Source organism: Cetorhinus maximus, chromosome 21, assembly GCF_964194155.1.
Source record: "Cetorhinus maximus chromosome 21, sCetMax3.hap1.1, whole genome shotgun sequence".
In the NCBI taxonomy this organism is placed as follows: Eukaryota; Metazoa; Chordata; class Chondrichthyes; order Lamniformes; family Cetorhinidae; genus Cetorhinus; species Cetorhinus maximus.
The window spans coordinates 2,329,273-2,355,183 of NC_135899.1; the positions used below are offsets into that span (position 1 = coordinate 2,329,273).

Here is a 25,911-nt window from a genome sequence, read left to right on the forward strand (position 1 = left end):
GAGGAGGAGGGGGATGAAAGGGATGGCATGGAGGAGGAGGAGAATGAGAGGGATTGCACTGGGAGGAGGGGGGATGAGAGGGATTGCACTGGGAGGAGGAGGGGAATGAGAGGGATTGCACTGGGAGGAGGGGGAATGAGAGGGATTGCACTGGGAGGAGGGAGAATGAGAGGGATTGCACTGGGAGGAGGAGGGAGAATGAGAGGGATTGCACTGGGAGGAGGAGGGGGAATGAGAGGGATTGCACTGGGAGGAGGAGGAATGAGAGGGATTGCACTGGGAGGAGGGGGAATGAGAGGGATTGCACTGGGAGGAGGGGGGAATGAGAGGGATTGCACTAGGAGGAGGGGGGGAATGAGAGAGTTGCACTGGGAGGAGGGGGGTAATGGGAGGATTGCACTGGGAGGGGGAGGCAGAATGAGAGGGATTGCACTGGGTGGAGGAGGAGGAATGAGAGGGATTGCACTGGGAGGAGGAGGAATGAGAGGGATTGCACTGGGTGGAGGAGGAGGAATGAGAGGGATTGCACTGGGAGGAGGAGGGGAATGAGAGGGATTGCACTGGGAGGAGGAGGGGGAATGAGAGGGATTGCACTGGGAGGAGGGGAATGAGAGGGAATGCACTGGGAGGAGGAGGGAATGAGAGGGATTGCCCTGGGAGGAGGGGGGAATAAGCGGGTTGCACTGGGAGGGGGAGGGGGGAATGAGAGGGATTGCACTGGGAGGAGGAGGGGAATGAGAGGGATTGCACTGGGAGGAGGAGGGGGGAGAATAGGAGGGATTGCACTGGGAGGAGGGGGGGAATGAGAGGGTTGCACTGGGAGGAGGGGGAATGAGCGGGTTTCACTGTGAGGAGAGGGGGAATGAGAGGGATTGCACTGGGAGGAGGAGGGGAATGAGAGGGATTGCACTGGGAGGAGGAGGGGAATGAGAGGGATTGCACTGGGAGGAGGAGGGAGAATGAGAGGGATTGCACTGGGAGGAGGAGGGAGAATGAGAGGGATTGCACTGGGAGGAGGAGGGGGTAATGAGACGGTTGCACTGGGAGCAGGAGGGGGAATGAGCAGGATTGCACTGGGAGGAGGAGGGGGGAATGAGAGGGATTGCACTGGGAGGAGGAGGGGGGAATGAGAGGGTTGCACTGGGAGGAGGAGGGGAATGAGAGGGATTGCACTGGGAGGAGGAGGGGATGAGGGGTTGCACTGGGAGGAGGAGGGGAATGAGGGGTTGCACTGGGAGGAGGAGGGGGGAATGAGCGGGTTGCACTGGGAGGGGGAGGGGGAATGAGAGGGATTGCACTGGGAGGAGGAGGGGGGAATGAGAGGGATTGCACTGGGAGGAGGAGGGGAATGAGGGGTTGCACTGGGAGGAGGAGGGGAATGAGGGGTTGCACTGGGAGGAGGAGGGGGGAATGAGCGGGTTGCACTGGGAGGGGGAGGGGGAATGAGAGGGATTGCACTGGGAGGAGGAGGGGGGAATGAGCGGGTTGCACTGGGAGGGGGAGGGGGAATGAGAGGGATTGCACTGGGAGGAGGAGGGGGGAATGAGAGGGATTGCACAGGGAGGAGAAGGGGGAATGAGAGATTGTACTGAAAGAGCAGGATGATTGGAGCAGCACCAGGGATAATGGAGACACTGCAGTGCAGTGCTGATGCCTGTTAGAAATGAGCCAACTGCAGACGATTAGCACCAAGTGGAATTTGGGAGAGAATCCTGGTGGTACTTGAGAATGCAATGGGCCTGCATAGGGGGAGTGGAGGTGTGTGTTGGGAATGTGTGAAACTGCTCGAATCATATGCACATGACTTTTGGATTGAGAGTCCCTTTCCCCCAGACACACACACACACACACACACACACACACGGTTATCAGTGGCAGACTTAGCGTGACTGTTGCCGTGTTTACCTTATTGAATGCAGTGCATTTCTTAGACTGAACTGGCTCACATGTAAACAACGGTCATTTTCCAACACATTTAGATGTTGTTGTGCACCACAAGTGCCTCGGGATCAATTAAAAAAAAACCTCCTTGGGTTTCCCAGTGGAACTGGGGAATGTTTTCTCACGTTAACACTGTGGAAATCAGGAAGAGGCCCATTTGTACCATTCTAGAAGGTTCTGCCATCCAGTGAGACCATGGCTGGTCTGTAACTCCATCTGGTTGCTGTGGATCAGTAAACCCTGGCCAATGACAAAGCTATCATCCCCCAGCCAATGACATATTGGTGGTGGAAGGTGGAGAGAGTTTTAGATTTCCACTACCCTTAATGTGAAGAAGGGCCTCCTGATTTTACCCCTGAACTACCTAACACTGATTTTATAATTTATATTCTCTTGTTTCGGATTCTTGTATCAGAGGAAGCACTTTCCCCCTACCTATCATGTCACACAAACATATGAAATAGGAGCACAAGCAGGCCATTCGGCCCCTCGAGTCTGCTCTGTCGTTCAGTAATATCATGGCTGATCTATTTGTTTCGAATTCCATATTCCCACCTCCCCCCGATAACTTTAGATTCTTGTTAGGCAAGGGAATCAACCTACCTCTGCCTTAAAAATATTCAATGACCCCGCCTCCACCACCTTCTGAGGCAGAGAGTTCCAAAGTCGCACAACCCTCTGAGAGAAAATTTCTCCTCATCTCTGTCCTAAAAGAGCGACTCCTAATTTTAAAACAGTGCCCCTTAGTTCTGGACTCACCCACAAGAGGAAACATCCTTCCCATGTCCACCTTGTCAAGGCCGTTCAGGATCTTGTGCACTTCCACCAAGTCACCCCCTCACACTTCTGAACTCCAGTGGAAACAAGCCCTTTATCTAACCTTTCCTCATAAGACAACCTGCTCATTCCCGGTATCAATCTAGTAAACCGCCTCCAACGCATTTACATCCTTCCTTAAATAAAGAGACCAAAACTGCACACAGTATTCGAGATGTCGTCTCACCAATGCCCTGTATAACTGAAGCATAACATCCTTACTTTTATGTTGAATTCCTCTTGTAATACAGGATAGCATTCCATTTGCCTTCTTAATTACGTGCTGTACCTAAACACCTTCAATCATTGAGTATTTTCAGGAATGAGCTCAGTAGATTTTTGGATAGCAAGGGTGATTGGCTGAGAAAGCTGAGTTGAGGTAGATCAGCCAAGATCCCATTGATCGGCGGAGCAGGCTTGAGGGGCCGAATAGCTGACTCCTATTTCCTATGTAATTATATTACTCTACCTACCCGGGAGAATAAATGTTCAGAGGCTATTGAGTGCACTCATGCGAGGAACACAAAGTTAGTGTGCAGGTACAAGCAATCAGGAAGGCAAAAGGCATGTTGGCCTTTATGGCAAGGTGAGTAGAGTGCAGGAATGAAGAAATTTTGCTCCAGTTCTGTTGGGCTGTGGTGAAACCATACCTGAGGTAATGTGCGCAGTCTTGACGTCCATGTTTAAGGAAGGCTAAGAACATAAATAGGAGCAGGATTGGACCATTTGGCCCCTCGAGCCTGTTTCACCGTTCAGTACGATCATGGCTGCTCTTCTACCTCAATGCCACGATCCCACCAGCTTTCCATATCCCTTGTCACGCTCTAGCTTAGGAGTGGTGAACTGACTGTCCTCGTCCCACTCCTGGGTTGGTTAGAACAAAGTTGGGATTTAAGAAGGAGGTGTTATTGCTAAATCAGCATATATCAGTGTCCTAGGCCCAACCATTTTCAGCTGCTTCATCAATGACCTTCCTTGCATCATAAGGTCAGAAGTGGTGATGTTCGCTGATGGTTGCACAATGTTCAGCGCCATTCGCGACTCCTCAGATACTGAAGCAGTCCATGTCCAAATGCAGCAAGACCTGGACAATATCCAGGCTTGAGCTGACAAGTGGGAAGTAACGTTTCACACCGCACGAGTGCCAGGCAATGACCATCTCCAACAAGAGAGAATCTAACCATTGCCCCCTTGACATTCATCGCTGAATCCCCCACTATCAACATCCTGGGGGTTACCATTGACCAGAAACTGAACTGGACCAGCCATATAAATACTGTGGCTACAAGAGCAGGTCTGAGGCTAAGAATCCTGTGGCGAGTAACTTGCCTCCTGACTTCCCAAAGACTGTCCACCATCTACAATGCACAAGTCAGGAGTGTGATGGAATACTCTCCACTTGCCTGGATCAGTATAGCTCCAACAACATTCAAGAAGCTTGACACCGTCCAGGACAAAGCAGCCCACTTGCTTTGTGCCACATCCACAAACATTGACTCCCTCCACCACCAACGCGCTGTAGCAGCAGTGTGTACCATCTACAAGATGCACTGCAGGAACTCACCCAAGGCTCCTTAGACAGCACCTTCCAAACCCACGACCACTACCATCTAGAAGGACAAGGACAGCAGATAGATGGGAACACCATCACCTGGAAGTTCCCCTCCAAGTCACTCACCATCCTGACTTGGAAATATATCACCGTTCCTTCACTGTCGCTGGGTCAAAATCCTGGAACTCCCTCCCTAACAGCACTGTGGGTGTACCTACACCACAGGGACTGCAGCGGCTCAAGAAGGCAGCTCACCACCATCTTCAAGGGGCAATTAGGGATGGGCAATAAATGCTGGTCCAGCCAGTGAAGCCCACATCCCATGAATGAATTAAAAAATATATACTTAACTGTGTGTAGCCTGGTGTAAGAAATAAGCCAGCCAGGTTCCTGAAATTATCAAGTGAACTCACGTAAAGATGCAGAAATTATTAACAAAACATTTAAAATGCACAAAAATGAACTACCTACTGATGCAGAAACACACAACAGCAATGTGCCCCCCACCCCCCTCCCAATCTTCATGCATGCAGAAGGGAATAAAACTCTGCAAAGTGTCAGATCTTAAACTTGGCCCAGTGAAAAGTAGTCAGGAGAAAAACTATTCATGGCTTGTCCAGATGCTTGCTTACAGCTGAAGGGTCACTTTCCACAGGAACTGGGATTCAGTGCTGGGATTCTCCCTGGAGCAATCACTGTGCAGTCGTGGCTGGTCGATACTCTTTACCCTGGGTGACAGTGAATTGCTCATTCAGAGAGCTGGTGCAGACATGATGGGCCGAATGGCCCCCTGCAGCGCTGTAACAGTTCTGTGACTGCTACTCCTGTTTCTTCTGAATACAAACCTGGTCCATTCAAGCTGCCCTCGTAAGGATAACCACGGAATGGGAGGAGACTATTCAGCCCCTTCCCCTGCTATTCAGTGATCATGACTGATCTGCGACCTAACTCCATAAACCTACCATTGCTCATATCCCTTAATATCTTTGGAAAATAAAAAAGTCTATCAGTCTCGGGTTTAAAATTTATAATTGATCTTGCATCAATTGCAGTTTGCAGAACGAATTCCAGATTTCTGTCACCCTTTGCGCGTAGAACTGTTTACTAATTTCTCTCCTGGTGGTCTGGGCTTTAATTTTTAGACTTGAATCGTAGATTGGTAGAACAGAAAGAGGCCATTCAGCCCACTTTGTCCGTGTTGGCTCTCAGCAAGAGTAACTCTAGGTAGTCCCACACCCATGCCTCTTCCCTGTAACCCAGCAAATGTTTTCTCTTAAGGTGCTTATCCAATTCCCTCTTGAATGCCATGATTGACTCTGCCTGTACCACACTTCAGGCAGTGCGTTCCAGACCTTAACCTATCGCTAAGTGAAAAAGTTTTTCCTCATAGTACTTTTGCTTCTTTTGCCAATCACCTTTAAATCTGTAATAAAAATAGAAAATGCTGGTAAAACTCAGCAGGCCTGACAGCTTCTGTGGAGAGAGAAACAGAGTTAACGTTTCTAGTCTGTGTGACTCTTCTTCAGAGCTAAGGAGAAGTAGAAATTGATGACATTTATTCTGTTTAAGGGGAGTGGAGCAGATGAAGCTGGATAGAAGGCCAAATAGATCTGTGCTCTCTGGTTCTTGATCCTTTCACGAGTGGGAACAGTGTCTCTCTCTCTCTCTGTCCTATCCAGATCACCCTGAACACCTCTTCAAATCTCTTCTCAACCTTCTCTACTCCAAGGAGAACGGCCCCAGCTTCTCCAATCCATCCACGTAACCGAAGTCATTCATCCCTGGAACCATTCAACTGAACCTTTTTTTTGCATCCTTTCTGATGCCTTCACACCTTTTCTAAAGAGCGGTGCCTGGAATTGGACACAGGTTGGAGTCCAGGAGAATTGGAGAAGAGTTGACACTGAACCAGTGTTTTATACAGGTCCATCATAACTTCCTTGCACTTGTGCATTATGCCTCCACTTTTAAAAGGATCCTGTGTACCTTTTTAACTACATTCCCAATCTGTCCTGCCACCTCCAATGATTTATGCACATCTACACTCAGATCCCTGTGCCCCTGCACCTCCTTTAGAGTTGTACCCCTTATTTTATATTGTCTCTCCGCATTCTTCCTACCAAAATGAATGACTTCACACTTCTTTGTGTTAAATTTCATCATCTGCGTGTCTGCCGATTTAACCAGCCTGTTTGTGTCCTCTTGAAGTTCGATCCTCCAACCAGCAGAAAGAGCTTCTCGCTGTATCTTCCTCGTAACATTTTGAAAAATTTCAATCAAATCACTCCTTAACCTTCTCAATTAAAGGAATATAATCCTAATTTATGAAATTTCTCCTCTTAATTTAGCCCTTTGTTTCAGATACCATTCTGAAAAATCTATCCTGCGCTCCCTCCCAGGCTAATACCCACTTCCTAAGGTATGGTGCTGAGAGGTATTCATAGTTACTCCAGGTGTGGTTAAACCAGGGCTTTGTACAGCTGAAACATGACCGTTACCCCCTTGTATTCTAGTCCTTGAGATAGAAAGGCCAGAATTCCATTAGCCTTTGTGATTATTTTCTGTACCTGTTCGTGACATTTTAATGATTTTTTGTACCTGTTCCCCAAATTGGGTTCTGGACAGGGCAGATGGGGAGAAACTGTTCCCATTGGTGGAAGGATCGAGGAGAGAGGTAATTGGTGAAAGAAACAATGGCGACATGAGGAAAAACCTTTTCACAGGGCGAGTGGTTAGGACCTGGAAGGCACTGCCTTGAGAGTGTGGTGGAGGCGGGTTCAATCGAGACTTTCAAGAGGGATTTGGATTGTTATCCGACAAGAGAAAATGGGCAGGTCTACAGGGAGAAGGCAGGGGAGGGGCATTAGGTGCATTGCTCAATTGGAAAATCAGCACAGACACGATGGGCCGATTGGTCTCCTGTGCTGTAACAATTCTGTGAATTCTCTTTGGACCTCCACTGTCTCCAGCTTTTCACCATTTAGAAAGTCCATATGAATTAGGAGCAGGAGTAGGCCACTCAGCCCCTCGAGCCTGCTCCACCATTCAATAAGATCATGATTGTAACCTCTCACCTAATCCAATAATCTTTTACCTCCTTGTTTATCAAGAATCTTATCTACCTCTGCTTTGAAAACATTCAAAGACTCTGCTTCCACTCCCTTTTGGGGAAGAGAGTTCCAAAGACTCACGACCCTCTGACAGAAAATAATTCTCCTCATCTCTGTCTTAAACGGGCGACCCATAGAACCAAAGTTATGACACAGAAAGAGGCCATTCAAACCTTCATGTCTGTGCTGGCCAGAAAAAGATGAAAAAGAACCCAGCCGCTCATTTTAATCCCACTTTCCAGCACTTTGTCTGTAGCCTTGCAGGTTACACCGCTTCACATGCAGATCCAGGTAGTGTTTAAATGAGTTGAGCATTTCAGCTTCAACCACCAACTTCAGCAGTGAATTCCAGACACCCACCACCCTCTGTGTGAAAAAGTTTTTCCTCATGTCCCGTCTAATCCTTATACCAATCACCTTAAATCTATGTCCCTGGTAATCGTCCCCTCAGCTAGGGGAAACAAGTCTTTCCTGCCTATCTAGGCCCCTCATAATTTTGTACACCTCAATTAGGTCACCCCTCAGCCTCCTCTGTTCCCCAGCCTATCCAATCTTTCCTCATAGTTGCAATTTTTAAGCCCTGGCAACATCCTTGTAAGTATCCTCTGCTCCCTCTCCAGAGCAATTATGTCCTTCATGTAATGTGGTGACCTGGACTGTACACAAAATTCCAGCTATGGCCTAACCAGCATTTTATACAGTTTCACCATAACATCCCTGCTTTCGTATTCAATACCTTGTCCAATAAAGGAAAGCATTCCATAAGCTTTCTTGACCACCTTATCCACCTGCTCTGCCACCCTCAGAAACCTGTGGACATGCACTCCAATCTCTCTCACTTCCCCTATCCCTCTCGATATCCTCCCATTTATTGAGTATTTCTTTGCTTTGCTTGCCCTCCCCAAATGCATTACCTCACACTTCCGATTGAATTCCATTTGCCACTTTTCTGCCCACTGAACCAAACCATTGATATCATTCTGGAGACAACAGCTATCCTCTTCACTATCAACTACACGGCCAATTTTTGTGTCATCTGCAAATTTCCCAATCAAACCTCCCACATTTATGTCTAGATCATTTATATATACAACAAACAGCAAGGGCCCCAACACTGAGCCCCATGGGAACACCACTGGAAACTGTTTTCCAATCGCAAAAACGTCCATTGACCATTACCCTTTGCTTCCTGTGCTGAGCCAATTTTAGATCCAACTTGCCACCTTCCCCTGTATCCCATGGGATTTTGCTTTTCTGACCAGTTTGCCATGTGTTGTCAAATGCCTTACTAAAACCCATGTAGACAACATCCACTGCACTACCCTCATCAATCCTCCTTGTTACTGCCTCAAAAAATTCTATCAAAGTTAGTAAGACCCGATCTTCCACTAACAAAACCATGCTGACTGTCCTTGATCAACCCGTGTCTTTCTAAGTGACGTTTTATCCTGTCTCTCAGAATTGTTTCCAATAATTAGCCCACCATTGAAGTCAGACTGACCGGCCTACAGTTTTCTGGCCTATCCCTTGCACCCTTTTTAAATAATGGTACAATATTTGCAGACCTTCAATCCTCTGGGACCTCGCCTGTATCTAATGTGGAATGGAAAATGATCCTCAGAGCATCTGCTATTTCCTCCCTGGCTTCCTTCAACAGCCAGGGATACAATCCATCTGGCTCTGGTGACTTATCCACCATCAAGTATGCCAGTCCCTCCAGTACTTCCTCGCTCACTATGCTTATTGTATCTAATATTTCACACTCCTCCTCTTTAACTAGAATGTCTGCATTATCCCTCTCCTTAGTGAAGACGGAGACAAAGTACACATTGAGAACCCTGCCCACATCTTCAGCATCAACACACAAGTTACCATGCACATCTCTGAAAGGCCCTACCTTTTCCTTAGTTATTCCTTTGCTCTTAATGTACTGGTAAAACATTCGGGTTTTGTTTGATTTTACCTGCCAATATTTTTTCGTATCCTCTCTTTGCTTTCCTAATTTCCATTTTTACTTCACCCCTGTACTTTCTATACTCCTTTAGGCTTTCTACAGTATTAAGTCTTTTGTGACTGTCATAAGCTTTCTTTTTCTGCTTTATCTTGACCTGGATATGCTTCTGGATAACCAGGGGCCTCTAGATTTGGCAGTACCACTCTTTATTTCGTGGGGACATGTCTACACTGTGTCCTTAGAATCTTGCCTTTGAATGTCTCCCACTGATTTGACACAGTTTTTCCTTCCAATAGCTGTATCCTGTCCACTTTCGCCAGCTCACCTCTGAGCTTCATAAAATGTGTCTTCCCCCAATTTAAAACTTTCACTGCTGTCCTATCTTTGTCCTTTTCCAAAATGATGCTAAATCTAACTGTAATATGGTCAATATTTCCAAAATGGTCGCCCACTGCTACTCCATCCACTTGCCCAGCTTCATTTCCTAAGACTAAATCTAGAATTGCACCCTCTCTCTTTGGGCTTGTTACGTGCTGGCTAAAAAAGTTCTCTTGAATGCAGTTCAAGAAATGTGCGCCTACTTTGCCCTTCCCACTGTTCATATCCCAGTTGATGTTAGGGTAGTTGAAGTCCTCAACGATTACTGCCAATTGTTTTTGCACTCAGCAAATATGTAGACAGATTTCTCTGCTAACTCCCTTCCACTATTTGGAGTCTATAGTACACTCCAATCAGTGTGGCTGCCCCTTTTTTATTTCTGAGCTCAACCCATATGGCCTCAATTGATGCATCATTTATTATATCATCCGTCAACTAACCAATAATGCTTAACCCCCACATTTATTATCCCCCTCCCTATCCTGTCTGAAAACTCTATATCCAGGGATGTTGAGCTGCCATTTTTGTCTCTCCTTAAGCCAAGTTTCCATTGTAGCCACGATATCAGGTTTCCTTGTGTCTATATGGCCCTCAGCTCATCAGCTTTATTTGCTATACTCCCTGCATTTATTTTTAAACAGCAATCCCTAGTTCTAGATTCTCCCACAAGAGGAAATATCCCCTCCACGTCGACACTGTCAAGACCCCTCAGGATCTTACATGTTTCAACCAAGTCGCCTCTTACTCTTCTAAACTCCAGCGGATACAAGCCTGGTCTGTCCAACCTTTCCTCATAAGGCAACCCACCCATTCCAGGTATTAGTCTAGTGAACCTTCTCTGAACTGCTACAAATGCATTTACATCCTTCCTTAAATAAGGAGACCAATACAGTCCCTGGTTCTATCCTTCTCGTGTCCAAAGTGGATGACCTCACATTTGCGTACCTTGAAATCCATTAGCCACGGTTTTGCCCATTCACTTCACCCATCAATGTCTTTGTAACTTAATGCTTCTGCCTACGCTGCTCACAATGCCATCTGTCTTTGTGCCATTCTGATCAATCTGCGTTGTACCCTTGGGTACCATCTATAGTGTAAAATGTTTGCACGTAGACTTAAAAGGCTTATATGCAAATTCTGGAAAAGCGAACATGTGAAGTGTCAGGAAATGGAATGTTCAAACCCCCAAGAAGTTACTGCCCCCCCCCCCCCGCACTCCACCCAAGAATAAAACTTAGACTTTCAGCATTTGCATTTTTCTTCAGAAACGCGTTGAGCTCACCGTTCGAATCAGAGACTTGCCCTTCCCTGATGGTTCACTTCGGCCAGCGGCCAAACTACAAACCACGGACCTCTGGGTTCCGTGAAATAATGGGATGGTGCCGTGGTCAAGAGTAAACGTGACTGGCGGCTGGAGGTGCGCCCTGCAGCCTTCTCTGCCTCACCTAGCTCCTGCTCTCCTCCTGCTCCCCTGGTCCTTCCTGCACTGACCCACTCTCTCTGCTGATGTATTTTTAACTGCGGAGGGATGGATTTGGGCTCTTTTCTATTTGCATTGGAACCCCCCCATTGAGATGACAGATTTTTTTTTCATGTTCCCTGTTAGCCTGGATTTTATTATCAACCAAGGATCCTTGAGAAACATTCAGACAGTATTCTGGGATGGGTAAGTGTTCAATCTCTTGCTTGTTTTTCTGTGCTAAGTAGCTTCCCTGAATCATGCAGTTATTGCTTCCCGATAGTGACATTCTTAATCTTCCTCATATGACTTAGTTCTTTATTAACAACGTGCTGAAAGCTGTCTACTGTGATGGGCATTGACTGTGTGTGAAGCTGAACAAAGCTGGACTTTGTTGTTTGTACCTGTATGAAGTCCTGTGACTGTCTTGAGATCCAGGGATCTTTCCAGGTTGACTGTTTGTCTGTTTTTAACTTCACGAGAGATAGCACTGAAATAAATGCAAATATTACAGTGACTTTTAAACGTGGTGCCAGCTGTGGCCCTAGTGGTTACCACACTCGCCTTGGAGCCAGAAGGTTGTGGGTTTCAGTCCCATCCCAGAGAATTGAGAATTAGGCTGATGCACCCCCAAGTTCCAGTACTGAGGGAGTGCTGCACTGTCAGAGGTGCTGTCTTTTAGATGAGACGTTAAACTGATGGCCCCTCAGGTGGATGTACTCAGCAATAACCTACTCACCGACACCCAGTTTGGGTTCCGCCAGGGTCACTCAGCTCCTGACCTCATTACATCCTTGGTCCAAACATAAGCATAAGAGCTGAACTCCCGAGGTGAGGTGAGAGTGACTGCCCTTGACATCAAAGCAACATTTGACTGTGTGTGGCACCAAGGAGCCCTGGCAATATTGAAATCAAGGGAACCAGGGAGGAAATCTTTCCACTGGTTCGAGTGATACCTAGTAGAAAGAAAGGTAGTTGTGGTTGTTGGAGGTTAAGCATTCCAGGACATCACTGGAGGAGTTCCTCAGGGTAATGTCCTCGGCCTAACCACCTTCAGCTGCTCCATCAATGACCTTCCTTCCATTATAAAGACAGAAATGGGGATGTTCGCTGATGATTGCACAATGTTCACCATTTATCTCCTCAGATGCTGAAGCAGTCCATGTCCAAATTCAGCAAGACCTGGACAACACTCAGGCTTGAGCTGACAAGTGGCAAGTAACATTCGCACCACACAAGTGTCAGGCAATGACCGTCTCCAACAAGAGAGAATCAACCTTGATGTTCAATGGCATTACCATCACTGAATTTCCCACTATCAACATCCTGGCGGGTTGCCATTGACCAGAAACTGAACTGGACTAGCCATATAAATATCATGGCTACAAGAACAGGCCAGAGGTTGTCTACTATGTGCCGAGTAACTCACCTCCTGACTCCCCAAAGCCTGTCCACAATATACAAGGCACAAGTCAGAAGTGTGATGGAACACTCCCCACTTGCCTGGATGAGTGCAGCTCCCACAACACTCAGGAAGCTCAACATCCAGGACAATGCAGCCCCGCTTGATTGGCACCACATCCACAAACATTCACTCCCTCCACCCACCGACGCACAGTAGCAGCAGTGTGTGTACCATCTACAAGATGCACTGCAGCAACTCACCAAGACTCCTTCGACAGCACCTTCCAAACCCACGACCACTACCATCTAGAGATAAGGACAGGGCAGCAGTCACACAGGAACACCACCACCTGGAAGTTCCCCTCCAAGCCGCACACCACCCTGACTTGGAAATATATCGCCGTTCCTTCACTGTCACTGGGTCAAAATCCTGGAACTCTATACTAATGATCCCTTTAAAGTTTAGTTTGTGTGGCCAATTTTTTTCAATGTGCAGTCCCTTTAAAAATGTTTGCATGGTGTTTTGCGCATGGTAACGGGCTGTGTGACACCAGCCAAGCCGTTTCCTGGCCTTGCAGCTTTCTGAGAACGCTACTCCCTCCCTGCCAGCACTCTGGGCGTACCTCCGCTGCTCAGACTGCAGCAGTTCAAGAAGGTGGTTCACCACCGCCTCCTGAAGGGCAATTGAGGAAGGGCGATAAGTGCCAGCTATGCTCCCATGAGTAGATTAAAAAGGATACAGCAGATGTTTGGTGCACAGGAAGATCCCACAAACAGTGATTTAATTCGGTAGCCAGTTGATCAGTGTTGAGGGAGGACTGTTGGTATGGAAACAGGGAGAAGCCCCTTCCCCCTAGCGTCAACCAGAATGGGAAGAGCAGCTTCATAGAGTCAAAGAGCCATCGCAGCACAGAGAAGCCATTCGGCCCATCAGGTGCTGTCTCTCTGTAGATCAATCCAGTCAGTGCCAGTCCCCCACTCTTTCCCTCAAGTGCCCATCTAATTTCCTTTTGAAATCATTCATCGTCTTCGCTTCCACCACCCCCGTGGGCAGTGAGTTCCAGCTCATTACCACTCGCTGCGTTAAAAAATTCGTCCTCACACCCCCTCAGTATCTCTTTCCCAAAACCTTAAATCCGTGTCCCCCAAGCCCTTGTATCATCAGCGAATGGGAACAGCTTTTCTTTGTCTACCTTGTCTAAACCTGTCCTCACCTTGTACACCTCGATCAAATCTCCCCCTCAACCTGCCTTGCTCCAAGGAGAACAATCCCAGCTTCTCCAACCTAACCTTGCAATTCAGTTTAATGTCTCATCTGAATCATGGCACCTCCGAGAATGCAGCATGCCCTCAGTGGCACGCTGCCAGCCCAGGTAACGCGTTTGAGCCTGAGCCAAGCCCTCTGGACTCCGAGGCTAGAGTGCGACCCGCTGACAAGTGTGAAGTTACAAATATAAAAACCCGAAACAACAACTTGCACCTCTCGAGTGTCAAAAACGGAGTAAAAACCTTACCGGGGCACTTCAGAGGAGGTTTCATCAGGCGAGATTTGGCTCTGAGTTACATGAGATATTCAGACAGGTGACCAAATGTTTGGTCAAAGAGACAGGTTTCATGGGATGTCTTACAGGAGGAGAGAGGTGGGGGGGGGGGGTGGATTTAGAAAGGGAATTCCAGAGCTTAGGGCCCAGGCACCTGAAGGCACAGCCAACAGTGGTGGACCGATGGAAATCAGGTTGTGAAAGGGGCCAGTCTGAGAGGAGGGTAGAAACATCTCGGAGGGTTGTGGCACAGGAGGAGATTGCAGAGATCGGCAGGGCGAGGGCCATGGAAGTACACGAAAACAGGGGTGGGGATTTTAACATTGAGGTTGTTGCCGGAACAGAGCAAATGTAAGGTGGGGGAGGGTGGGGGAGGGTTGATGGGTGAACGGAACTTGGTGCGGGTTGGAATACAGGCAGCAGAACTCCGGTTTTCAGGAGAGTGGTAGGTGGGAGGCTGGCAAGGAGAACAGGGACAGTCACATCCTGTGGTGACAAGGACACCATTTTACATGACAAGTATGAAAGCACTGCACGTTCTCCCAGCGCGGCACAAGGGGTTAACTTGGCGAGCAGGCGAATGGATAAATCCAGGAGGGGTTCCAGGCTTTAACCTCCGGTCCTGTGAAGACTTCCTTCACCTCAAGCAGGAAGGCTGTGAGGCACTGCATCTAACCCTGGGCTGAGAAGGGGATATCAGGAGGAAAGAAAGGGAAATTCACACAGAATACACCCATAAAATGTTCAAACAAATCCCACTGGGACAACCTGCTTATCCAATGTTCAACATGTTCAGGCAGCAGAAATGATCTAAAGTATCAAGTCCGAAGTCTAATTCACTCCACAATCACACCTTATCATGTTCCTTTATGAGACTCGAAATTAGTCAGAATAAAATTTGCATCTTATTTCAGAAGGACTATGAATGATACAGTGGGTCAGACACTGTCCTTTCTCCCTCTGGGACTGAGTGGGACAGTGGGTCAGACACTGTCCTTTCCCCCATTTGGGACTGAGTGGGACAGTGGGTCAGACACTGTCCTTTCCCCCTCTGGGACTGGGTGAGACAGTGGGTCAGACACTGTCCTTTCCCCCTCTGGGACTGGGTGGGATAGTGTGTCAGACACTGTCCTTTCCCCCTCTGGGACTGGGTGGGACAGTGGGTCAGACACTGTCCTTTCCCCCATTTGGGACTGAGTGGGACAGTGGGTCAGACACTGTCCTTTCCCCCTCTGGGACTGGGTGGGATAGTGGGTCAGACACTGTCCTTTCCCCCTCTGGGACTGGGTGAGACAGTGGGTCAGACACTGTCCTTTCCCCCATTTGGGACTGAGTGGGACAGTGGGTCAGACACTGTCCTTTCCCCCTCTGGGACTGGGTGGGACAGTGGGTCAGACACTGTCCTAAATGAATCTATTCTCTTGACTGTTCCTGGAGACCATTCCTACTGTTGGTCACTGCCTGTTTACAGAAATGCCTTTGTGGTGTCTGTCTTAAACTGGTTTTGTATGGACCTGAACATTTGTGCTCCTTTGCTGTAGTAATATTGAATTTTACATTTCATTTTGGTATCTTGTTAGGTCTCCATTAGACCTGGAGGGGGGCCCATCTAGATTGACTCTGGATTGCTAGAGTAACACAGCTTACCCAGTTATAATGCATTCCCATGACATCGTGTAAACCATGAACTTAATGACAGACTGCTGGAACATCATAACTTTTGATCTAATTGCTGTTTTATTTAACGCAGGCGTACATCCTGTGGTCTGTGTCCTATTACACATCCCCATTACTACTACTTTACTGCTACAGGAAAGGTAAGAGTCGTGACTGAAAGTTGGGTTAATTTAGATATTGGCTTGTTCTCTCCGCCCATGGTGGTACTGAGGGAACTCCCCAAGCAGACTTCTGGAAAATCACATGTTCAAAGAGTGTTAAATAAATGCCAATGCTTAACAGCACAAAAAGAGGCTATTCGGCCCATCGTGCCTGTGCCAGCTCTTTGAAGGAGCTATTCAATTAGTTCCAGTTCTGTCTTCCTCTGTCCCCATAGTCCTGTATTTTTCTTTCCTTTTTTAAGTATTTGTCCAATTCTCTTTTTGAAAGTTACTGTTGAATCTGCTTCCACTGCCCTTTCAGATCTCAAAAAATCAGTATAATTAAAATTTTGGCCATTCGTGTGCGAGGGCAGAGTTTTTGGGAGATGTGTGTCTCATTTTTAATTGGATCAGTTAACTGCTATTAAGTTAGTACGCTGATGTGCTCATGTATGAAATAATGATGGGGTGAGCCTACCTATCGCAGACTGGTAAGGACAAGCAGACCAATTAAGCCATTCAAGGCTACCAATCAGGAGCTAGCAATTACAACAAGACAAACCAATCAGATTACCCAACAGTTTTTGGCTGATTTCTGGCTGCCATGTTCCTTATTCAGGAGGTGTCAGCTGTGGCTCAGTTCATAGCACCCTCGCCTTTGAATCAGAGGGTTGTGGGTTCACGTCCCACTCCCGGAAACCAAGAACTGTGATTGTACTCGAAAGAGTTGCAATCTGTGACTGTTGATAACTCGAAAGAGTTTCCTTATTCAGACAGGTCTCCTAAGCACTGTGTTAGTGAGGTTGAACCTCAAAACACTGCCCAACAAATGAATTGTTAGATGCCAACAACAGCCATGGAGCTCCTTGATGTCAGTTTCATTAACAAGGATGCACTGAATAGGAGCACAATTCTTTTCTGGCAGGGATTTTCGCACAACTAGCTACCACCCACCTCCTCCTCCTCAACCACACCAACTCTTCGGTCCAGAGTGTTAAAGTAAATTTTCTTTAAATTTGCTCTTGGGGTGTGAACGTCCCGGGTAACGCCAGCATTTATTGCCCATCCTAATTGCCCTTGAGGAGTTGATAGTGAGACGCCTTCTTGAATCACGTGTACAGTGCTTTTGTCTGTAGCGGTTTAATTCAAATTGCCTGGATGAGTGTAGCTTCACTCAAAAAGCTCCACACCATCCAGAATCACCACCCGCTTAATCGACATTCCATCCACCACCTTAAACATTCACTCTTCTCCACCCCCCCCACCGCCCCCACTGATGCACAGTAGCAGCAGTGTGTGTACCATCTACAAGATACTCTGCAGGAACTCACCAAGGCTCCTCAGGCAGTACCTTCCAAACCCACGACCTCTACCATCTAGAAGGACAAGGGCAGCAGACACATGGGAACACCACCACCTGGAAGTTTCCCTCCAAGTCACTCACCATCCTGACTTGGAAATATATCGGCCGTTCCTTCACTGTCGCTGGGTCAAAACCCTGGAACTCCCTCCCTAACAGCACTGTGGGTGTACCTACACCCCATGGACTGCAGCGGTTCAAGAAGGCAGCTCACCACCACCTTCTCAAGGGCAACTAGGGATGGGCAATAAATGCTGGCGTAGCCAGTGATGCCCACATCCCATGAACGAATAAGTAAAACAAAAATTAATGGCTTGCTAGGCCATTTCAGAGGGTAGAGAAGAGTTAACCTCTTAGCTATGGGTTTGGAGTCACATGTAGGCCAGACTGGGTAAGAATGGCAGATTTCCCCCCCTGAAAGACATTAGTGAACCAGATGGTTGATTGAAGTATATAAGATCCTGAACGGTATTGACAAGGTGGACATGGAAAGGATGTTTCCTCTTGTGGGTGAGTTCAGAGCTAGGGGACACTGTTTTAAAATTAGGGGTCACTCTTTTAGTACAGAGATGGGAGATTTTTTCTCTCAGAAGGTTGTGCGACTTTGGAACTCTCTGCCTCAGAAGGCGGTGGGGGTGGGGTCATTGAATATTTTTAAGGCAGAGGTAGATAATTCTTGTTAGGCAAGGGAATCAGTGGTTATTGGGGAGTAGGTGGGAATGTGGAATTTGAAGCAGAAACAGATCAGGCGTGACCTTATTGAATGGCGGAGGAGGCTCGAGGGGCCGAATGGCCTACTTCTCCTATTTCGTATGTTCATATATTTGTTTGCCACAATCCAGTATTTTCACAATCATTATTAGTGAAACCAGAACTTCCTTCCAGATTTACGAACTGAATTTACATTCCCTCAGCTGCCATGGTGGGATTGGCATTAGTCCAGGCATTACCACTTGCTACCGTCCCTGCGTTTTAGTGCTGCTCCCCCTCCAATCCACTGCCGTTGGCTACAATCAGCTTAAGACAGGAACCAGACATAAAGGTCAAACAGAAAGCTTACGGATTGGGCAGTTAAGTGGCAAATGAAGTTTGCCACTTTATATGTCTCAATGAAGTCACCTCTCGTACTTCTAAACTCTAGAGAACACAGGCCCAGTCTCCTCAATCTCTTATCATGGGACAATCCTGCCATCCCAGGAATCAGTCTGGTGAACTCACAGATAGATGTGAGTTGATGCACTCTGGCCGGTGAAATTGAAACACCACCTGCGTCTCAGAAAACCAGGAACTGAATGGGGCGGAAGAGCAAAGGGATCTAGGAATACAGGTGAGCAAACCATTAAAAGCAGAGACTTGGATAGCAGTGGAATTGAGCATGCTAAGAAAGGGCTGGGATTTATTTGTAGGGGTACAGAATTCAAAAGCAGTGAAGTCATGTTAAACTTTTGTAGGACCCTGGTCAAACCACACTTGGAGTGCTGTGCACAGTTCTGGTGTCCACCTTGTTAAAAGGACATAGAGGGACTGGAGACAAAGATGGTACCAGAACTGGGAGATAACAGCTATCAGGAAAGATTGTACAGGTTGGTGTTTTTTCCCTTGGAAAAAAGAAGACCTGCTTCAGAGATGACCTGAATTATGAATTGGCTGGACACGGTGGATGTGGAGAGAATGTTTTTACTTGTGTGTGAATCCAAATCTAGGGGCCATAAGTACAAGGTAGTTACATAGGAAATAGGAGCAGGAGTAGGCCGCTCAGCCCCTCGGGTCTGCTCCGTCATTCAACTAGATCATGGCTGACCTACCTCAACGTCATTTCCCCGCACTGTCCCCATATCCCTTGCTATCTTTAATACCCAGAAATCTATCAATCTCAGTCCTGAACATACTCAGTGACTGAGCTTCCACTGCCCCCTGAAGCAGAGAATTCCAAATATTCACCACCCTCTGAGTGAAGAAATTCCTCCTCATCTCAGACCTAAATGGCCTGCCCCTTATTCTGAGACTGTGTCCCCTGGTTCTAGAACCCACCACCTCAGCCAGGGGAAACACCCTTCTTGTATCAACCCTGTCAGAACTTTATCTGTCTCAATGAAGTCACCTCTCGTACTTCTAAACTCTAGAGAACACAGGCCCAGTCTCCTCAATCTCTTATCATGGGACAATCCTGCCATCCCAGGAATCAGTCTGGTGAACCTTCGTTGCACCCCCCTCTATGGTCAGCATACCCTTCCTTAGGTAGTTACGAATAACTGCAGCTGGGAAACAGAGGAGAAATTTCTTTACTTGAGAGATTGGTTAGATTGTAGAACCAGCTACCACAGGAAGTAGTTGAAGCAAATAACTCGTTAAGTTTTCTTTTGAAAGCACCCGAGTACTTGAGAGGAAAGAGAATAGAAAGATATGCTGGAAAGCTGAGCAGAGGTGGATGGAATAGGAGATTTACGTAGGGTGAAGAGGCCAGCATAGACCTGTTGGGCTGTTTTTGTGTAGTGTATTCTGTGTAACGATGACCATCTTAGCCCAAGTTGTGCAGAGTGCATCTACTAACCAAATCGCTGTCAAAGCCACTATGATGTCTTTTCCCCTGTTTGTTTAGGTTACATTGTTATGTCCAAGTTTATTCCTGCAACTTCATATGCAAGTGTGCTCCTGCTGATACTCACTGGTGTGGCCTGTCTCAGAGGTAGGAGAGTGATCTCTCACTAGTAAGTCTCCTCGTTCTTTTCCAAGACCTTTAAAGCTGCGGAATTCCTTCCCTCCCTCAGTCTTTCCTTTCCTCCTGCAGTCTGTAGCTCGCTAAACCCCAAACTCGATAGGAGCGACCCACCCAGCTGACTGCCACGCCTTTCCGTTACTGTTTTCTCCTAATCTGGCGATTTTACTTAGAATCGCAGAATGTCAGTGCATGGAAGGAGGCCATTCGGCCCCACTGCTGTGCCTGTGCTAGCTCTCTCACCTCTGTTTCTCCATGAAGGAGAGATACAATGGAAGGAGGATGGCAAGTGGACAGGGAGAAAATGTGTGCTAACAGTGGCTCCCGTTCTGGGCATTGCTTCAATACTAAACTCCTTGTCTTTGTTTTCACTCAAATCCTTACATGGTCTCATCCCTTCCCTATCTCTGTGACCCCCTCCAGCCCTGTAACCCTCTGAGGCCTCTTGGCTCCTCCATTTCTGGCCTCCTGTGCACCCCCAGTTTGAATCGCTCCACCATTGGCGTCCATACCTCCAGCTGCCTTGGCCCTAAGCTCCAGGGATTCCCTCCCTAAATCCCTCTCTTCCTTTAAGATGCTCCTTACTTAAAACCTACCTCTTTGACCAAGCTTTTGGTCACTTGTGCTAATATCTCCTTCTGTGCCTTGTTAGATTACTGCTTCTTTGAAGCACCTTGGGATGTTTTGCCATGTTAAAGGTGCCGTATAAATGCAAGTCATTGTTGTAACTGTTGTTTTTTTTTTGTTTGCTTCCCCCTCGCCCCCCGCCACTGCTGGGTAGGTATGGGACGATGGACCAATCCTGAGTACGTGCAGTTTATCACCATTTTAGAAGAAACCAAGAGAAATAACACGGCGGAAAACAAGGTAGAGCAGTGAGGAAAGCTCGAAGCTGCAGATATTCCCAGCACCATCAAACCCCACTGCTGGTTACGCATTGCACAATGTAGAACCCGCGTGTTGCCTGTTTTTTTTTTGCTGCCTTTCTTCCTGGCGTTTCACAACTGTGTTGAGAAACGGCTGCTCTTACACAGAATTGACAGCATGCACACAAGCCATTCCACCTAACTGCTTGATGCTGACACACAAGTGGCGCCCCACTATGCTGCACACCATCGCCGTACCCTTCTATCACTCTCTGCACTGCGCACATAAGAGACAGGAGCAGATGTACGTCTCCTCGAGCCTGCTCTGCCATCCAGTAGGATTGGGGCTGATCTTCTACCCTCATTTCCACTTTCCCGCCCAATCCCTTGATAACGCCCCAAAACCTGTTGATCATGGCCAATGGATGTAGTCAACGATGGGGCATCCAGAGCCCTTTGGGTGTAGAAATTTCTCCTCATCTCAGTCCGAACTGGCTGACCCATGAGACTGTGAACACTAGTTCCGGACTCTCCATGATGGGGAAATGCCCTCTCAGCATCTACCCTGTCACCCTCAAAGAATTTTATATGCTTTACTGAGCAGGTCTCTCGTTCTTTGAGAGGATATAAGCCCGTTCTAGATGTCTATTCTCATAGGACAATTCTCCTATTCCAGGAATCAACACAGCTAACCTTTGTTGCATCCTCTCTCAGGCAAGCATCTCTTTAATTGACCCATGTTTTCAAGGTATTCAAGGGGAGCAGATAGGTTAGATGGGGAGAAACTACCTCTGCTGGTTGGAGAGATCCAGGCCTCAGAGACATAACCTAAAAAAATTAAAAGTCGGCCTTTCAGGAGTGAAGTTAGTGGAGGAACATTTCGACATGCAAAGGGTGGGAGGAGTTTGGAGCACTCTTTTGTAACAGCAGCTGGTTCTGTGTCAGTTGTTAATTTTACGTCCGAGATTGATAGATTTGTATCAGCCAAAACTATTAAGGGATGTGGGACAAAGGCGGGTATGTGGGGTTAGGCCGCAGATGAACCATGATCCCAGTGAATAGGGGAACAGGCTCAAGGGGCTGAATGTCCTCCTCCTGTTCAAACATTCCTATGTCCTTCCTTGGGTAAGGAGACCAAAAGTGTACATTTCTGACTTCCTCTTAGCTGAATCTGTGCTGTTTGCCTCACAACTACTTGTGGTAGTGAGTTCCGTGTTCTTCTTTATGTCTCTACAGAAGAGGTTGGCAGCTTACAGCTTCGAGTTTAACCATTGGCCTGAAGACTTCCGCTGGAACGAGGTCAGCAGCCAGTAAGTGGAAGAAAGAACTTGCATTTATGCTCAGCTTCAGGAGATCCCAAAGTGTTTTACAGCAGATAAAGTGAATTTGTGTAAGATCCCACGAATAGCATTGTGATCTATTGCATTTGTGGGTTGTGAACATGGCTGGATAGGCTAGCATTTATTGCCCACCCCTAATTGCCCTTGAGAAGATGCTGGGGAGCTGCCTTCTAGAACTGCAGTCCATGCGATGTAGGTATACCTGCAGAGCTGCGAGGGAAGGTGTTCCAGGATTTTGACCCAGCAGCATTGAGAGAGCAGTGCTGTAGTTCCACTTCAGGATGATGTGTGGCTTGGAGGGGGACTTGCAGGTAGTGGTGTTCCCATACATCTGCTGCCTTTGCCCTTCAAGATGGTAGAGGACGTCAGTGCAGTTTGTCAAAAGTACACACTGCTGCCACAGTGGTGGTGGAGGGAGTGAATGTTTGTTGATGGGGTGCCGATCAAGCATGTTGCTTTGTCCTGGATGGTGTTGAGCTTCTTGAGTGTCGTAGGAGCTGCACTCATCCAGGCAAGTGGAGAGTATTCCATTACACTCCTGTTAATGCCTTGTAGATGGTGGACAGGCTTTGACCAGTCAGGAGGTGAGTTGCTCGGCACATGGTAGCCAACCTCTGGCCTGTTCTTGTAGCCACAATATTTATATGGCTAGCCCAGTTTAGTTTCTGGTCAGTGGTAACCCCCAGGATGTTGATAGTGGAGGATTCAGCGATAGTAATGCCATTGATTGTCAAGGGGAGATGGTTGGATTCTCTCTTGTTGTAGATGGTCATTGCCTGGCACTTGTGTGGCACAAATGTTACTTGCCACTTGTCAGCCCAAGCCTGGATATTGTCCAGGTCTTGCTGCATTTGGACATGGACTGCTTCAGTATCTGAGGAGTTGTGAATGGTGCTGAACATTGGGCAATCATCAGCCACTTCTGACCTTATGATTGATGGAAGGTCATTGATGAAGCAGCTGAAGATGGTTGGGCCGGGGACACTATCCTGAGGAACTCCTGCAGTGATGTCCTGGAGCTGAGATGACTGACCTCCAACAACCACAACCATCTTCCTTTGTGCTAGGTATGAATCCAACCAGTGGAGAGATTTCCTCCGATTCCCATTGACTCAGCTTTGCTAAGGCTGCTTTATGCCACACTCAGTCAAATGCAGCCTTGATGTCAAGGGCAGTCACTCTCACCTCACATCGGGAGTTCAGCTCTTTTTGTCCATGTTTGGATTAAAACTGTAATGAGGTCAGGAACTGAATGGCCCTGGCGGAACCCAAACTGAGCATCAGTGAGCAGGTTATTGCTGAGTAGGTGGCACTTGATAGCACTGTCGACAACACTTTCCAAAACTTTGCGGATGATCGAGTGTAGACTGATGGGGCAGTAATTGTCTAGATTGGATTTGTCCTGCTGTTTGTGGACAGGCTGTTGCCAGGGCCGATAGCCTTTGCTGTATCCACTGCCTTCAGCTGTTTCTTGATAACACGAGGAGTGAATCGAATTGTCTGAAGACTGATGTCTATAATGCTAGGGACCTCAGGAGGAGGCTGAGATGGATCATCCACTTGGCTGAAGCTGGTTGCAAACGATGGAATGTTGGTCTTTATTGCAAGGGGTAATGGAGTGTCAGTAACAAAGCCTTGCTACAACGGTATAGGGCATTGGTGAGACCACATTTAGAGTACTATGTAAAGTTTTGGTCTCTTTATTTAAGGAGGGATATACTTGCATTGCAGGCAGTTCAGGGAAGATTCACTGAGCAGATTCCTGGGATGGTGAGGTTGTCTTATGAGGAAAGGTTGGATAGGTTGGGCCTAGGCTCATTAGAGCTTAGAAGAATGAAAGGTGATCTTATTGAAACATAGAAGCTTCTGTTTCCCCCCATGAATCTAGAACTAGGGGCCAGAGTTTCAAAATGAGGGGTCTCCCATTTAAGACGAAGATGAGGAGAAACTTCTTCTCCCAGAGGGTCATTAGTCTTTAGAATTCCCCGCCACAGAGAGCAGTGGAGGCTGGGCCATTGAATATATTCAAGGCTGAGTTAGACAGATATTTGATCTACAAGGGAGTTGAAGGTTACGGGTGGGGTGGGGCAGGGGGCAGAAAGGAAAGTGATGTTAAGGCCACAATCATATCATAATCATATTGAATGGCGGAGCAGGCTGGAGGGGCCAGGTGGCTGGTATTCCTTATGTTCTTCTGTTGCACTGACATACTGGGCTCCCTCCATCATTGAGGATGGGATGTCTGTGGAGCCGCCTCCTCCCGTTAGTTGTTTAATTGCCCGCCACTACCATTAGTGACTGGATGTGGCAGGGCTACAGAGCGGGGATCCGATTGGCTGGTTGTGGGATGGTTTAAATCTGTGTGTAGCATGCTGCCTCTGCTGCTTAGCATGCACATGCTCACCAGGTGAACACCTCATTTTTATGTAAACCTATCCTGGCGTGCTCCCCTACAATCCTCACTGCACTACCTTTGTCTGGACCGTAATGGTAGAGTGCGGGATATGCCGGGCTATGAGGTTACAGGCTATATAGTTGAATACAGCTCTGCTGCTGCTGATGGCCCACAGCGCCTCATGGATGCCCAGTTTTGTGCTGCTAGATCTGTTCTGAATCCGTCCCATTTAGCCGGGTGGCAGTGACACACAACGTGATGGAGTGTGTCCTCAATGTGAAGAAGGGTCTCCGATACCACAGTGGTCACCCCTGTCGTGGACAGATGTGTCGGTGGCAGGTAGATTGATGACGATGAGGTCCAGTGTGATGTTCCCACTCGCTTGTGCTCTCCAGCTGCTGCGGACCAAATTTGCAGCTATGTCCTTCAGGACTCGGCCAGCTCGGTCAGTAATGGTGCTACCGAGCCACTCTTGGTGATGGACATTGACGTTCCCCCACCCAGAGTACATTCTGTGCCCTTGCCACCCTCGGTGCTTCTTCCAAGTGGTGTTCAACATGGAGGAGCACTGATTCATCAGCCGAGGGAGGTGGTGTGCAGTAGCTGGTGATAAGCAGGAGGTTTACCTGCCCAAATTATCTTATTTTTTTTGGTGATATTGTTTTGAGGGATAAATATTAGTCCCAGGACACTCTCCTGACTCCTGTTTGAAATACTGGCCCTTAGACCTTTTATGCCCACCTGAGAGGGCAGGGGGTGGGGTTCCCGGTTTAATGTCTCATCCAGAAGTGCCGTCCAGCTGTTGCAATGCAGCTTTACAGATGTGCAGCAGGCACTCTAACAATGGGTCAGTTGGTAAACCCAGTTGGTAACTGCGCTGTCCTTGGGCTTGTGACTCCTGGTTTAGGGGATAAGGCACAACCAGCCAAGGATTGTGCTCCTGACCATTGTCCAGGGATTCCTGGCTAAGGGGTGTACAGTGGTTAAATGAGAACTGGAATAGGCTCAGCTGGACTGGGTGGATGCTGTGAGGATGTTTCCCCTTGTGGGGGAATCTAGAACGAGGGAGCACAGCTTCAGAATATGGAGTCTCCCATTTAAGATGGAGATGAGAAGGAATTGCTTCACTGAGAGGGCAATTCATTTTTGGAATCCTCTATCCCAGAAAGCAGTGGAGGCTGGGTCATTGAATGTATTCAAGGCTGAGTTTGACAGATTTTTGATGGCTAAGGGTCATTGGGGGGGCAGACAGGAATGTGGTG

General features: G+C 47.6%; 2 protein-coding genes across 3 annotated transcripts in view; both read left to right on the forward strand.

Annotated features, from left to right (window-relative positions):
- The window catches only part of LOC144695488 (TNF receptor-associated factor 2-like), a 498,558-nt gene that overhangs the window by 344,267 nt on the left and 128,380 nt on the right, over positions 1-25,911 (forward strand). The gene's annotated exons all lie outside the window — the stretch shown is intronic.
- The window catches only part of abhd16a (abhydrolase domain containing 16A, phospholipase), a 69,730-nt gene that overhangs the window by 2,187 nt on the left and 41,632 nt on the right, over positions 1-25,911 (forward strand). The window contains exons 2-6 of one of the 2 annotated variants that reach the window (XM_078566451.1): positions 11,358-11,417; positions 15,906-15,972; positions 19,932-20,018; positions 20,830-20,915; positions 22,151-22,224. In XM_078566451.1, the coding sequence (XP_078422577.1) occupies positions 11,358-11,417; positions 15,906-15,972; positions 19,932-20,018; positions 20,830-20,915; positions 22,151-22,224 (374 nt within the window). The remainder of the gene's footprint in view (positions 1-11,357; positions 11,418-15,905; positions 15,973-19,931; positions 20,019-20,829; positions 20,916-22,150; positions 22,225-25,911) is intronic. The other variant, XM_078566452.1, reaches the window with a different exon arrangement.